General features: G+C 38.9%; 1 protein-coding gene across 4 annotated transcripts; it reads left to right on the forward strand.

Moving 5' to 3' along the window:
- The first annotated feature begins 1,704 nt into the window (after positions 1-1,704).
- On the forward strand, positions 1,705-16,740 carry LOC122547996 (zinc finger protein Pegasus-like). 4 transcript variants are annotated; one of them, XM_043686548.1, is made up of 4 exons: positions 1,705-1,926; positions 7,885-8,049; positions 10,635-10,817; positions 15,702-16,740. In XM_043686548.1, the coding sequence occupies exons 2-4, from the start codon at positions 7,917-7,919 to the stop codon at positions 16,628-16,630; spliced, it is 1,245 nt and encodes a 414-aa protein (XP_043542483.1). In that variant the 5' UTR covers positions 1,705-1,926; positions 7,885-7,916; the 3' UTR covers positions 16,631-16,740. The 4 variants fall into 4 exon arrangements, with proteins under 4 accessions (XP_043542483.1, XP_043542485.1, XP_043542486.1 ...); XM_043686550.1 differs by having other exon boundaries at positions 1,705-1,861; XM_043686551.1 differs by lacking the exon at positions 1,705-1,926 and adding an exon at positions 1,947-2,091.
- Positions 16,741-17,022: the final 282 nt, after the last annotated feature.

Raw genomic sequence — 17,022 nt, forward strand, 5'->3', positions numbered from 1 at the left:
CTGCAAGAAATTGAATGCCCCAGAGAGGCTGGGACATCTCTGTTCTACAGGTAGAATGTAAGTAAATTTACATTCCCATACCTTGCCATTCAGAGCCATTTACATGGCCATCTCCTATTATTCAGAGATAATTTACAATTGCATCATCATCCTATTCAAAATCAATAAGAACATTGCTCTTGTTTGAATTTTGACTACTTCCTATAGTTTAAAAAAATCACAACAGAAGGGATGATTTACATTATATTGTTTCTGGAAATGATGCAGTCACTGAATTGTGTCTTGTGTGGCATGTGACTGTGGGGGAGTGACTGGGCAGTTGTATTGTGGGCATTATTGACTGCGATGTAAAGTTTTTGTATAAAGGAAGGACTGTCTCCTTTGTTCAGAGAGACCTCTCGACACACTTCGCAAGCATGGCAGAGTGCTAAGGGTTTCTCCAAAGTTTGTATGGAACTGTGCTTAGTAAAATTTTGGTCGTTGTTCACAGAAGTTGGTGCATTGCAGTCACATCAAGTGTGTAAGAATCTCAGAAAAAAAGGACCTAACACAGGCTCTAGTTTTGAACTTAACCAAATCTCTCAAACTCAATATAAAATACTATCACATTAAAATCATTTATATTATCATCCTATAGACTCTGAAACAGTTGTCATGGATTGGAGGGTAGCTAATGTATTAAGCTTTATTATTAGCTATTTAAAACAAGGAGATAGAGGAATGAAACAGGGAATTATAGGCGAGTCAACCTAACATCGGTAGTAGGGAAAATGCTAGAGTCCATTATAAAAGACTGAACAGCAGAACCCTTGAAACACATCTCATCACCTCTAACTCTCCTCCATTAAATATGTCCTTGGACCTCATTATTCATCAAGGTTTAGACAATTTGTCCTTGTATAAGAGTCGAAAGAACTGTAGACGCTTTAAATCAGAAATGGAAAGAAGTTGCTGGAGAAAAGCTCAGCAGGTCTGACAGCAGCTGTGAAGAAAAAATAGAGTTAATGTTTCGGGTCCGGTTCTGCCGGACCTGCTGAGATTTCCCAGCAACTTCTTTCTGTGTGTGTTTCGAATTTGTCCTTGTTTGACTTGGTGTCAAATTTCATTCAGTAATGATCAAAGTAAAAGCCTCAAAGGGCGTTTATTACATCAAGGGCACTATGCACTATTGGAGCGCACACCAACATTTACAGTTAACCAAACGGTAAACATCCAATTAACGAAGTACCCCTCGGGTATATATAAATAGAACCAATTCAGAACCGCCACTCACCCGAGAAAGCAATAACCAAGTCGCCATTGTATCCTTTGCAACGACTAATGGAATACAAGAATAATTTGGATAAATTAGTGGTATTTGATTTTGTTGCTTGGAGAGTGCAGCTACTGCAGCTTACACATCTCCAGAGTTCAGACACATGCAATCAATCGCTCAACCTATTCGGAGACGTCAGCCCTATTCCAAAGAGATCAAAACTTGTTTTTTTAGGGTAATCTGAAAAGCGTGTGAAAACGGAAGGGCAAAATTCAAACGTCACAGCGGACGGCAACGACGTTTGGCTCTGAGCTGCGGGGTTGTGCTCCGCTTCCGGGCGGTCCCGGGGCCTGTCATTGGCGGAAGTGCTGTAGCCCCTCCCCGCTGATGTCACTTCCCTCTGGCGGCCTGTCTGTTTGTGTATCCCGATTCAACTGTGACATCGACGCCGGCCTTTTGTTCCTTTCGCCTTCGGGGATTGCGGCTCAGGAAACGAGCTCAAGGAAAGCGTCCTCCTTGTCTCTTCCATCCCCGCTCCACCAATCACGGGGACAGTCACCAAGCAAGCGTCCAGACGAGCTGGCTCGCTCATCTTTTCTCTCCTCGGTGGGGAGTGCTGTTATGTTTTGCTGTTTCGAAGCCTCTAACCAGTGTGTGGAATTAAGCTAAAGGTATTTGGGGGATTGGTGATCGTTACCCCCCCCCCCGAGTGGGGGGCGGGGATGGGGGCAGTGGTCTGATCCGCATTAACAATCCCGCAGCTCCCGGATGGAGCGTTTGAAAAAAATAACCGAAACGGCTCGAGCCCTCTCAGCTTTCGGACGAAAGTAAAACTTGTAAGATACGTTGATGGGGATTTTGCGGATAGACTGTTTCCGACCTTCTCCCACCCACACCTGATCCTATGTTTCTTTTAACCATCGATGTGCTTCTTTAATCCGTTGTGCCTGTTTTATTCTGCGTCTGTCGATGTTCAAAAATAGCGTGGGCCGCTCCGATGTTAACTTTGAGCCTGGTCCGTTGTGAGTGATGGTCCAGTCGGCCAATGGGGGGCGGCGCTCGAGGACGTCTCCCCCCCCCGTTGCACCAATGGGCGTGGGGGAGGGGTGGGCTCTCCGATAGAGTCGGCCACAACAGCCATTTGTAAAAGGGAACGAAGCTCTCCCAGTCCGACAGGAGGGGCGCCTGCAATGGCAAATTAACCTTACATAGTTGATCGTGAGCTACCTTTGTCGCATTTTAAACACAAACGTACTTTTTAAGTGGTTAGACGAAGCCTCTTTATGCCGAGGATGATTAGTTTCGGAGGGTTTAAGGAGTCACTGGCAGAGGACACTTTTACCGTGGAGAAGGCAAAAGTGCAGCAGTTAATCCAGTTAGCACTCTTATGTATTGAAAAGACTGAACATTATCCGAGACGACATTGAGTACTGCAGATGCTAGAAATTAGAGTCAAGATTCAAGTAGTGTTGGAAAACTGTAGCAGGTCAGGCAGCATCTGAGGAGCAGGAAAACTGACATTTCGGGCAAAAGCCCTTAATAAAGCTACCTGACCTGCTGTACTTTTCCAGCACCACTCTAACCTTATTATCCTACTCAGTTTAGTGAAAGAGAGCCTAACGTAGGTCACTTTTTTTTCTACAAAAGTGACTACAAAGCAAGTACCTAATAATAGTGTTGATAACTGAGGAATTAGTTGAATCAACTGTCGAGGATAAAATATAAAATGATTACAAAGAGTAACTATAATTTAATAAAGGATGAATTAATCTTATAATTTAAAAATAGCTCTCTTCCTCAAGTGTGTTCAAATAGTTAGTCAGTACAGATGGAAAATTGTTCATTGACTGCTAAGTGTAGACTGTGTGCATCTAGCTACTCTGTATTTAGCGGGCTGTGAAGGAAACAAAAAAATGCTCGTGTGAAGGTCCTCCTGTCAAAGGTTAGCTCAAATAAAAAGCCCAAAAAGGCCAATCTATTTTTTTTAAAGTACTTGCCAAAGCTTTACAGTGCTTGTTAAATACTATCGCTTTTATTTCCTTTCGTGGAATAGAGGTGTTGCTGGCAAAGCCAGCACATATTGCCCATTCCTCATTGCCCTTGAATTTGGTGAGCTGTCTTCTTGAATTGCTGCAGCCTGTATGTGAAAGGGAGATTCATGACTCTGACTCAGTGACAGTAAAGGAACAGTGATATACAACTTGTTCAGATTGGTGTATGTCTTGGAGAGGAGCCTGCAGGCGGTGGTGTTTCTTGCACCTCCTGGTTTTGGATGATAGAGGTCACGGACTTGAAAGTGCTGTCAGTGGAGTTTTGGCAAGCTCGTAGATGTGCAGCTATCGTGAACTTGTGGTGAATAGAGTGAATGTTTGTTATGTTAGGTGGAATGTTGATCCCACAGGCTGCTTTCCTCTTGAACATGTTGAATTTCTTGTCTGTTGTACTCAACAAGTGGAGAATATTTCATCACATTTTGACGTTATGACTTGATGATGGAAAGACTTAGGGGGGAATTGGGAGGTGACACAATAATTACAGAATTCCCAAAGTCTGACATACTATTGTAGTCTCAGCATTTAATTTATTAGTCCATTTAAGCATCTGGTTGGTAATCCCCAGCATTTTGGTGCATGTTCTAGCAATTGTAATGCTGTTGAGTGCACCTATAAAATTGTAAATGTTGCACTTCGTCAAATGGTGTAAAAATTAGGTTTGCTGATGTTTTTGAACGTGGATAGCAAGTTTAGAAGTAGTAAACAGAAGTGGTTTGGAGGGGAAATTCCAGACAGTAGGACTGTAATGAGGAAGGCTTCGCTATGAACACTCAGGGAAGATGCACTGAAAAGTCAATAGCTGCAGGCTAGGACATGTAACTGAGGAATCTGAAGAAGTAGGATCAAGTGAGGTTGTACAAGGATTTGACGAATGGAGTCAGGTGTACAGGGTGGAAACAGACCCTTCGGTCCAACTCATCCATGCCAACCAGATATCCTAAATAAATCTTGCTGGCATTTGGCCCATATCCCTCTAAATCCTTCCTATGCATATACCCATCCAGATACCTTTTTTAAATGTTATAATTATACCAGTCCCCACAATTTCCTCTGGCAGCTCATTCCATACATGCATGACCCTCTGTGGAAAAGTTGACCCTTGGGACCATTTTAAATCTTTCCCCTCTTACCTTAAACCTGTGCTCTCTAGTTTTGGACTCCACTACCATGGGAGAAACAAACACCTTGGCTGTTCACCGTATTTGTGCCCCTCATGATTTTATAAACTTCTATAAGGTCACCACTCAGCTTCCAATGCTCTAGGGAAAATAGGCCCCAGCTGATTCAATCTTTCCCTATAGCTCAAACCCTCCAACCCTGGCAATATCCTAGCAAATCTTTTTCTGAACTCTTTCAAGTTTCACAGTGTTCTTCCAACAGCAGGAAGACCAGAACTGAATGTAGTATTCCAAAAGTGGCCTCACCAATCTCCAGTATAGGTGCAACATGACCTCCCAAGTCCAACATTCAATGCACTGACAAATAAAGCCAAGCAGACCAAATGCTGTCTTCGTTATCCTGTCTACCTGCGACTCTACTTTTGAGAACTATGAACCTGCCCTCCAAGGTCTCTTTGTTCAGCAACATTCTCTAGGACCTTACCATTAATTCCTGCTGTGATTTTCCCTTTCCAAAAACCAGTACTTCACATTTATCTAAATTAAACTCCGTCTGTCCATCTGATCAAGGTACTGTTGTACTCTGATGAAACCTTGGCTGTCCACTACACTACCAATTTGGATGTTATCTGCAAACCTACTAACCAACCTTCTATGTTCGGTATCCAAATTATTTATGTAAATGACAAAAAGCTGTGGACCCAACACCAATCTTTGTGCCACACCACTGGTCACAGGTCTCCAATCTGAAAAGCAACCCTCCACCACCACCCTCTGTCTCCTACCTTCGAGTTAGTTTTGTATCCAAATGGCTAGTTCTCTCTGTATTCCATGTGATCTGACCTTGCTAACCAATCTACCATGTGGAACCTTGTCAAACACCATACTGAATGATTGAGTATAGTAATTGGGCTGGAGCAAACAATAGGCAGAACAACTAATGCTTGCAATGGGTTGCAGAGGATTTTTGGAGAAGTTAAATCTAGTGGTAACTCAAGTATCAATGTTATTTGCAGTTACAGTATTGTTTGTTTATTTTGTTCAAAGGATGTTTGTCACTGTCAAAGCCAGCATTGGTTGCATATCTCAAATTGCACTTGGACTGTGTGGCTTACTAGGCCATCTCAACTGGCTGTTAAGTCAAGCACATTGCTGTGGGTCTGGATCACGTAAAGATAGAGCACCTTTTCTAAAGGATGTTAGTGATCCAACTGGTTCTTTTAGGACTGATTTTGTTGCCACTATTACTGAGATTGGCTTTGAATTCCGGATTTATTGAATTTAAATTCCACAAGCCGTTAAGATGGGATTTGAAATTATGTCCCCAGAGCGTTAGCCTCAGCTTCTGAATTACTAGTCTGGTAACATTACCACACTGCCACCATCTCCTCTTGTAAGGGGGCAGAGGTGAATATGGAAACAAATGATTATTGGATTCAAATAGAATTTGCAAGTCATTTTGAACTAGGTCTAGATGGTGTTAAACTTGACCAAAGCTGGAGTTGAAGAAATTAATGAAGCTATGGAGTCTCAAGCAAGAGGGAAAAAAACACATCTTTTCAAAGTTCTACCTGAGTGTTCTAGCTCATTACAATTAATATGTTAAGAGCTGATTATGCTGTGACAGAAACTGACACATTGTGGAAACTGACACTATAGCTACAAATTACATAAAGGGAGCTGAGGAATAAAACTATTTGTAGGTGTAGTTGCTTATCCAGAGGGGAGAGAATCATGTTTGTGAAGGGTTAGTTTTATTTCTGGCATGTGTAGGTAATGTTTGGGGAGATTTTTGCCTTAAAAGAGAGCCTCAATTGTTTTTGGTACTCTTTACTGAACTTGAAGCAGATTTTCTTTTGTGATTACCATTAGAGTTAAGTTGATTACATGCATGTGTCAACAATTAATTGAATTGGAATAAAAGTATTTTTAAATTTTGGAGACACAAAGATTCCTAAACTTGATTCATAATCCAAAGGATATCAAACACATTTTGGACCACACAATATATTCACTGGATTTTACTTGTGACTTTCCTGACATCAGAGGGGAAAAACGATGGTTGTAACTAATATATTTTCAGTATGTGATTAAGGAGGAGAGAGGCAATCTAATGAGATGGTGATATTAACCACATTATAAATAAACTTTTTTTTGTTGATGCATTGTTAATTGAGGTGAAAGTGGCAGTGGAAGAGATGTTACACGTGTTTAGGCTAAGAAGGGAAATAAATCAAATAAAATAATTCCTGGCTGTCTGCAGCACAGACTTGAACTATTTCTAAGGTACTCCTAGGAAGGCATCCAAATGCTTAGTCTGCAACTAACTTAATATACTTTCTTTTAATGTTTTGATTATTATTTGAAAGCTGGATAATTGCAAAGGAATAAAATACTTCCCAATTAAAATTAATGTAACTGGAAGCCGTAGCATACTTTAGTTTTCTGTAACATGATTTCCTAGAGCTAATCAGTGTTCTTCATTTATTATATATTTGCCATGCAGTTTACATTCTACATTTCAGTATTTACTTAAATATTGTGCAATAAGTTTTCAATGGTGCTTTGGTTTGATACCACTTAAATATAGCTCTAAATTTTGGTAAACCTGATCGTAAATAAAATTTCTGGCAAGGAAAAAAATCCATTCACCCGTTTGGGTACTTTGAATTCTGTGCCTTTCTTAAAAAAATGCATTGTTAATGGCGATGTTCCAATTCCCATAAGTATTTAAATATACCAAGGAGTAAAATAAACCAAAATTTGTGAACAGGCAGTGAACATTAGAGAGCAAAATAAGACAGACACTGGAAATCTGAAATGAAATCAAGAAATCCTGGAAGTATTCAGCAGATCTAATCTGAGTAATTCCAGCATTATCTGTTTGATGTAATTTCTGGTAAAGGCAGTCCCTGAATTGCAAACAGGTTCTTGAGTCCATTCATAAGTCAGTTTGTACACAACTTGGAACACACTATGTGACTGTTTAAGTATGAGAAAGCATTTGCATGTTGAATCTGTAAAATTAATATTAATACACCCTGCATGACATTGTGTTCATAATGAGCATTTGTAGGTCAGATGTTAATAAATCAGGGCTCCTTGTACTGCTGCATGTAAATCAATGTAGCAACTGCAAACTTCTTTATTTTTAATAAAAGATAAGCTGTACTTGGAACTTGATACTTTATATTTTCAATGTCAGAATTTGGTCAAATCTGGAGGAATGGGTTAATGGTGTGAGGTAGGGATATGGAAGGAGATGGATAAATATTTGCAATAGAACCAAAAAATGGTTGAATGAAGAAAAACTTTACTCCAGGCTCTGCTTGTTGAATAAAACAGACCATTGTTGAAAAGATGTTTCGATCTGAATAATACAAGCACATACTGAATTATTTAAAGTATTTTGTTACAGTTGTGGATATGAAATAGTTAATTGTATTTCTTTCTTAAGGAATTAAAGAAGCTTCAATCAAGGGTAAGAATATGCGAGAAAAGAGAAATGATTCTGTAGACTTTGTCAAGGACTTTCAAGAGTATCTCACTCAGCAAACACAGCATGTAAACATGATTTCTGGTTCAGTGTGCAATGATAAGGACCCAGAATTACTTCAGCCTGGTAAGGAAGGAAAATATTCATTGTACTAACTCAAATTTCCTTATTAGTTAGTATTCCTTATCTGTTAAAACAATTGTCTACTATTTTGCCTTAAAGATTATTTTGACTATAAAAGGTAGACTGAAATACCAAGTTAAGTATTAGTTTGAAAACAACAAAAAGAATTCTGGAAATAATACGATTCTTGAGAATGTGGCAACCATTGAGCTAAATACATGTACAAAGGTTTAATAGTCCCCAAAACTAAGAAAACCTTGGTTTTTGGTTTCTGTGTATGCTATGCGTGACAATTTTAAAAAATCAATATATTTGTGTTTTTGTCACGTTTAAGCAAATGTGCAGTGTGTAGGCAATCATCATGTATTTTGTGATTCTTGGAATTAATATTTGAAGTAAACATTTTTAATAGTGGTTGTCCTATCATGCTGACAAGAGTTTTCTGACTTAAAAAGCCCAACGTTCCTAGTTGGTGCAATTCTACCATGCTTGATGGGCTATATTATACTGTTAATTTACCGTTGATATCATTTTACAACCCATCCTTGAGTTTTCACAGTTCAGAAGGATTAGCAGTTAATCAGTTTACATAGTTGATTAATTTTTTTGTTTGTATATAGTCAATAGATCTGCAGATAAAAACATCTCCTGTGAAGAAATCTGAGGTTTTCACATGAAATTGAACTTGTATTTCTCTGAAGTACATTATGAAGTGTCATGTATGATGCAAAGATGAATTTGTACATTTTTCCAAGTTTCTCTTGCTTCAGATGTAATGTCTTTAATTCGAAGTTCTAACAGTTTTTAAGTATGTAATGTGTGACTACTTTCTACGTTGAATCTGGACATGAGGTCAGCTGTTCAACTGTAGCCAAATTCCAAACTGTCCTGTACAGTATTGCTATGCAGATTCCTACAAGGATTATTGAACACTGATCACAAATTCAGTGTGATCTAGTTATTGCATCCTGCTTCTAGATTAATTGAAACTAACACCTGTTTTATCCAAATTACATTTTGTTTGTTGCCTTTAGCCACTAAGTTATTAGAGCAGTGTATAATTAAAACAAATCAAAAGCAGTAAGTGCGTTGAAGTCGAAGCAATATGGGAGGATAATGTTAAAAACATTTCTATTTTGAAACTTCAGTGAAAGTACTTCCCCATCTCCAGCCTCACCTTTTCACGTCACTAAACATATGATGCCTTCTAAATCTTTGCACATCATTCTTGAAATCTCGTGTTTGAATCTGTCATAGTCCAAATCAGCCTCCAGCTCAGTCAAACTTTCATCCTAAGTGACTGTGATCCTGGTAAAGTATCCTATTTCATTTATCTCAGCACTTGCAATGCTTGACAGCAACATCCTTCTGTACTACATCTTCTCCGATATCTTACTACACTTACTTTGTTCCTTAGTTTCTTAACCATCTAGACAAATCCAGGAAGTCAGCTTAGATGATTTCACATGCTGTTCTTGCCTGTATAATCAATTCTTGGCTATCTCTTCTATTTTTCACACGTGTGCTGTACCCAGCATCATTCAAAACACTTCTGGTTCAACATGTAAGCTGTTCACGCATATTTTGTTCCCACCAACACTACCTCTCTTATCTGTTCCACTAATTTGTCATGTTGCTTGTGGTTTCAAATTCAGTACTACATGAACAAAAATTTCCTCCAGCTGAATATTGTCTTCAGTCCCTCTGTAAATTTCATTCCCTTGTTGCTGATTCTATCCATCCCTGTTAGCTGTTTGAACTAGAATATTTCAACTTAGTGTTGTGCAATGCATTTATTAATTACTTAAGGGGAGGGCGATGGCCTAGTGGTATTAACGCTGGACTGTTAGTCCAGAGACCAAGATAATGTTCTGGGGACCTAGGTTTGAATCCCAACATGGCAGATGGTAGAATTTGAATTCATTTAAAAGAAAATCTGGAATTAAGAGTCTAATGATGACTACAAATCCATTATTGATTACTGGAAAAGCCTATCTGATTCACTAATGTTCTTCAGGTAAGGAAACTTACCTGGTCTGGCCTACGTGTGAATCCAGAACTACAGCAATGTGGTTGGCTCTTAACAGCCCTCTGGGTGAATTAGGGATGGGCAATAAATGCTGGCCCAGTTGGTGACACCCTCATCCCGTGAATGAGTGAATAAAGGAAAAAAACCTTATTTGGTTGTCCAGTACCTTTTTTTTTAATATAACTGTGGCAGGACTGAAGAGCTTTAATCTGTTGATTGTGGGATCATCTAGCTATAGTGTACTGCATGCTGCTTCACCTTTTTCACATACATTCAGTCTTGTATAACTTCATTGGGTTCACATTTCATTTTTTACATAAGTCTTATGATACTCTTACCTTTAGAACACAATTTGTACCCTGTATTTTCAACAATTAATTTTCAGAAGAACCTTGCCACTGACTTTAATCTATTTATTGTCTTGTATTTTTGTGTACATATGTATGTATGAGCTATTCATGTTAAGTGAATTTAGTATTTGGTTTGTATTCATACTTTCAACTAGATTTGTAAAAATTTGTACAGTTGTCTTAATGAATGTTTCCAATTTATTTGGCAGCTGGGACAGAAAATCATCAAAATGGAATCCACCATGCTTCAGTTGAAGTTTCTCTTGATGATGGCTCTGGATTAATAGGAGAAGGGCCAGAAAGGACAGTTGATGGAAAATTAAAGTGTCAGTATTGTAACTATGCCAGCAAAGGGATAGCACGACTGATGGAGCATACCAGAATGCACACAGGTAATAGACTACATAGCAGAATATCTTGTGTTAAACAACAACAATCAAGTAGCTACTTTTGAATTAATCAAAGAACTGATTTGGTGAAATTGAGTCTATCCACAGGCCATTGCTTCATTTGTGCCCTGCACAAAGGCAGGTTCTTGACTCATCTGTTGCTTCATCCTGAGCCTTGTTCGTTTGGTCACTGGTTTGCTATTGCCTTTCTCGCTCATGAGCAGGGTGAGAAGGTTCCAAATGTACCTCAACTAGAATTGGAAACAAACCCATGTTGGTGGTGGTGTTCTGAATTACATGCTAGCTAACTGACCTAACCAGTCCTCTGTACTATCGATAAAATGTTTTTGAAACAATCTCAGTTTTATCACATTATTAATTTTGGAATTCTTTTGGAGCTCAATTCCTTTTTATTTTGGAAACTAAAGTTTTGTTAACACAAATTTCTATATTAACTTAATTTTTAATGTTACTGAATTTCATTTACATTTCATTTCTTTTGGTCTCAAACTCTGATTTAAATACTGGAGGTGAAAATGACTGCTTTGATATCCAGGGACCATTTACCTGTGGCATCAAGGAGTCCTAACAAAAGATAAATTAATGGAAATTGGGGAAGTAAAATCATACCTGACACAAATGAAGCTTCTAGGAGGAAAATATTTTCATCCTGAGGACATTGATGCAGAAGCTCCTCAGGGAAATACTTTTTACTCCGCCTGTTCAGGCATATAATGCCTTGCCCCAGGACCAGGTGAAACTTGAACCTGGATTTTCTGGCCCAGAGATAGGGACACTATCAATGCAGTTACGTTCCTCAATAGTTACTTTTATTAACCTGTTCAGACATGTGATATGCCTCTGGAACAGATGGGATTTGAGCCAGCTCGCCTCGCACAAAGGTAGGACCACTGTCACAACCTCACAAGAACCCCAAAGTTCACTAGTCAATCTATTTAGAGATATTATTGCACACTTCTGGAGCAGGTGGGACTTGAACCAGGTCTCCCACCTCATATGTAGGGACATTATCACTGTACTATAAGCTTCCCTTGATAATGCCCTGGTGTTAATCATCAGCTGTTTTGTCAATGAACATCTTCTATCATCCTATTAGAAATGCAGGTGTTTGACTGCACATATTTAGTATTTTTAATGACCCAGTGAAAGTTTATTTTGAGTTCAGTGAGTTCCGGATGACATTCTGGCTTGGGATGATAAGTGGCAAGTAACATTTGTGCTACACGTGTCAGGTAATAACCATCTTCAACAACAGAATCAGCCAATTTTCCCATGTCATTCAATTCACTATCATTTTTGAATTGCCCCCCCACTATCTATATCCTAGGCATTAATATTAACCTGAAGCAGCCATATCAGTTCTGTGGCTACAAGGTCAGGTCAGAGGGTGGACTTCTGAAAAAGTGTTTTCTCCCATATACCCCCAGGGGGGAAAAGAAGCATAAATGAGGGGTATAATAGAATACCCTTCATTTGCCTGGCTAAGTACATCCCTAACAACATTCAAAGTTCAGTGTCTATCAGGACTAACCAGTTGCTTTCTGCCATGTTAAACATTCATTCTTTCCACCACAGCTACATATGATATCCTTGTGTACAACATAAAAGATTCTCTCCAGCAACTTGCCAGAATTACTTCTAAAGCATTTTCCAAATTAGCAACCTTTATTGCTGAAAGAACAATGGCAGCAGGTGCCAGGGAACACCATTTCCTAAACATTCTTCAAGTTACACACATCCTGAGTTGGATGTACAGAGGAACCTCGATTATTCAAATGAGATGGGCGGGCACTATTTCGTTTGGATAATTGATTATTCGGTTAATCGATGAAATGCCTTTCCTCTGGGGCTTGGGGGTTTTCTATTAAGTCTGCTCCTTGTTCAGGAGAATAGGCTCTGCCTGCCCACCAGACCCATCCAACACCGCCCTCCAGCACCCATCCAACACAGCCCTCCAGCACTGTCTAAACCCCCCCTGCCACGGGGCAGCTGGACTGGATGCCAACAGTAAGACTGGTGCTCCTTTCTGGAGTAAGTCTCCAAATAGCATGTGCACACGCACACAGAGCCATACACACAGCATTTTGCAGCAACATTTTGACAAGTTCTGCCTCTGCCCTGTATGGGACAATGTTAGAGAGAATATCTGGGGAAAGAGAGTTTAGGGTTCACGCCTATGTAGAACGCCAGGGAAAGTGTGGGAGAGGGTGGGTGGTCAGTCATTTGGAGACAGTACCTGGGCTATGTTTAGGACTGGTCTCAGCAGAGATTTTTAATCAGTGTAAACAAAAGACGCTTTCAGGGTTTAAACATCTCTTTCGTGTAATGTTTTCTTCGGGTCCCTTCGGATAATAGAGGTTCCTCTATACATCACTATTGCTTCACTGTCCCTGGTTCAAAAATCTGGAACTCACTTTTTAACCGTATTGAGTGCAAGTCCACCAGATAGACTGCACTGGATAATAAAGGAAACTTGCCACCACAACTTAAAGGGCACATGGGGCTGGCTAACCAACCAGTGATATTCTTGTTGCATGAAAGGTTTTAAAAAAAAAAATCCCTTCAGTGAGTGTCTAATTTCTCTTCACCTCAGCATTTCAGACAGCTTACTCAATCTGGTTTTAATCTACTTTGAGGTTTGAAAAGACAGTGTACAGAATTGCACAGTTCTTGTTTGTTACCTTTTGCCAATTTTGCTTTTGCACATTTGTAACGGGTCCTCGGTTTATGCTTCCTAACATTGTTTGCTTTGAAACTCAAATGTATCCTGGAACATAACCTTATGTCCAGGACAGTTTTATAATTTGGGGTTACTAAAGAGTAATAATGTATACACAGTTTTTTTCCAAATATGACTATTGAATCAATGTTGATGAAAGAATAGATGTCAGATTCCAAAAAATTGAAACCTTAGGGGGTACATTTTTCTTGATTATATTGATCTGGATTTTTATTTAGTTGACAGTAATGGTGCTTGCCATTCATTTTCCTGATAGCTGACCACAAACCTTTAGAAAGTGTTTGAGGCAGTTTGCACAGGAGCTTGATGTCTTAACAGCAAGCCTGTTCAAATCCGATTGAAGAATCCTAACTGACTTATGATTCTTTTTCATTTTCAATTTGGAGCTCAAAATCAGAAAGATTCCTCCCTATGAGAATCTGACTCTGGAGAAACTAAACTTTTAGATTTTCATTTCAGGATGCTGATCCAAGAAAAAATTCAGAGGCAGCTGCAAGTTCACTGGGCACTGAGGCTGGCATTTAAAGCCCATCTTGATGCTCTGAGACTCTATGTCAGTTACAGTGATTAAAAATAAAAATAACCTCTGTTCCTCAGCATTCATTATCCTCCATGCATACCTGCATCTTTATAGCCCCCAGTTTTGGTATTTACAGCAAAGGTTCCAAAAAATGGGATTTGAATTTCAAGCTTGGTAGTGATCACCATTAACTGTGTTATTAAAATTTCATTTGATCTTGATGTACTGATTTTAATTTTTCCTGGCAAGTTTATTGAGTGACTTCTACAACTTGGTACCATTTGATGATGCCAAGCCCCTCTGCAAGGTAGTTGCAGTGCAACAATAGAGGAGTCAAGTAGCCTGATGGAATGTGCATGCATAATCGCCAGAAATTTATTTTCTAATTTAGATCACATGAATAGAGTTAGCAAACCTGTGGCCATTATGCAGTTACTTTTAATGTTTATTAAATTGCTACTATATATCTCCCTTCAGTAACAACATCTATGCAGGTACTCTGAACTGAAATGGTATCATTTTGGTATGTCTGGCTTCCTACTGTTGGTGTAAAGTTCACAGTATGATACATCTGAGAACTCTTTTTCTTTGAATAGGAAATTAAAACCTCAATGGAGAAGTAGGGGGAGAAATAGCCTTTCAAGATCTGCAATTGTACGTTATTCTTCTGCTGTTATTGGACTTCTTTCTTTTAAGAGAAATAACAACGATGTGACATTGAGCATAGGGCCTCTGGGAAATCGTGGACAAATACTGAGTGGCGCGCACACTTTTTCATTTAGTATTGTCATTGGTTGCTTGTTCTTCCTGGGAGACAGAGTCCTAAGCCTCAGATCAGACAGAGTCCTAAGCCTCAGATAGTTTCATCTCCTGACAAACTTATCTTGTTGAAATACAAACTTAATTATATATTCCATGCTAACAGAAGCATATTTTTAGGCTTTTTTTTCTTCTTTGGTGAAGTTCCATCTCCAACATGTGAATATTCTTAACAGTGCCGATCAAAATAGATTAAGCCTTTTCAGACCTCCCATGGGGCTTGCTGCTTATTTATTGCCTTTAGGAAATTATTAACTTTAGCATAAGATGTTTGTTGTTTAGTCTATGTTGGTTTCGTTTAAACAAAACTAACCTGTGGACCAAGTTGTCACTGTTCATGTTAAGTCTGTTTTTGATGCTTTTTTATTGAAGCCAATTCCAACCATGGAAGTCCTAAGTATTAAGTGGGACAATGGAATTGAAACTAAATAGTCCATATTTATAATTTTTTCAAATGTCAAGTCATGCTGACTGGTCCACATACATTAATTTCCCAACATGAGTCTTTGAATTATATTAAAGATAATTCTGGACTCCATCCCTGGAACCACAGGCTTTTCAAATATTGTGTGAACTGAGATCAGCTAACCCAGCATAGAAACAGGACCAGTCTTGAAGCTTTCCGCTGCTTCAATCAGAATCAGATTCCGTGAATCATTTGGGGATTTGAGTAATATTTATATTAATTTACAGTTGGAAGGAGAGAAATCCTTTCACATTTGGCTTAGATATTAATTCTTTAGGAGAAAAATATAATAACTTGACTGATTTGTTCTTTGTCATGTAGGTGAGAAGCCCCACAGATGCCATCTATGTCCATTTGCTTCAGCTTATGAGCGTCATCTTGAAGCACATATGCGCTCACATAGAGGTGAAAAACCATATAAATGTGAGCTTTGCTCGTTTCGCTGCAGTGATCAAAGTAATTTATCCCACCATCGTAGGCGCAGGCATAAACTACTTCCTCTGAAAGGACGCAGGACATCACTGACCAATAAGAGAATGATGGGAATTTTGCAGAAAAAATCCAGCTTCTCCCTGAACTATGGAAGAAGACCTCTAAATAACTTTGGACCTTCCATGTTGACACAGAAGACCACAGATTACCTTGATGAGTATTCTCATAACATCTCAGCTGAATCTTATGAGGGTCTGACAAAAGCACAAACTAGTGGAATCTCAAGGGATGTACAGGAAATGATGGTAGATAATCCATTAAACCAGCTTTCTGCCTTAGCTGGCCAGCTTTCCAGCCTTTCACAAGAAGACCAAACTCCAGCATCTTCTGATGTGACATGCAGAGATGAAAAGCCTTATCTGATACCACAGTCTGTAGCGCCAATAGTTACCACTGTAGTTTCCAGCGTGGCTCAAAGCTCATCCAATGCTAGCCCTGATAGACATCCTGTGCACAATCAAAGAACATTCAGTCCAGTGCCAGGCCCCAACAGTGAGCGCAGTGCTCACATGAGTTCACCCTGCATGACGAACAGCCAACCTAGCACTCCTGCACCTCCAATTCAAGTCCAGGATCCACAGCTCCTGCATCATTGCCAACACTGCGACATGTATTTTGCAGACAATATACTTTACACTATTCACATGGGGTGTCATGGTTATGAAAATCCATTTCAGTGTAATATATGTGGTTGTAAATGTAAAAACCAATATGATTTTGCTTGTCATTTTGCCAGGGGTCAACATAAGCAAACTTAATGTTATTTGTATTAATAAAGTTATTAAAAATTAATCTTGTTTTATTAAATGGTAAATTTATTTCAATCTTTTGTAAAACTATAATAAAAACTAGATTAATCAATTGTCAATTTGTTTAAAGGAAACTTAAGATATTTTCCAGACTGCCAATGACCTAATTACTTCGTCACTGCTTATCTACCATATATGTATTTAAAAACCACGAACAGGCTATTAAATATATTTTAAAAGTTAGGAAAGGTGAATCAAGCAAGAAAACAAGGAAATAATTTACTTCAGTTCATTTCTCTTAAAATTGCTGATGCATGATGCATTATTGCCCTATCAAGAAAGACCTTGGAAGGGTACATCTTATTTATTTGAATGGTAATGTGGATTTCCAGGTTAAAGTA

Source organism: Chiloscyllium plagiosum, unplaced genomic scaffold (genome assembly GCF_004010195.1).
Source record: "Chiloscyllium plagiosum isolate BGI_BamShark_2017 unplaced genomic scaffold, ASM401019v2 scaf_14209, whole genome shotgun sequence".
Lineage (NCBI taxonomy): Eukaryota > Metazoa > Chordata > Chondrichthyes > Orectolobiformes > Hemiscylliidae > Chiloscyllium > Chiloscyllium plagiosum.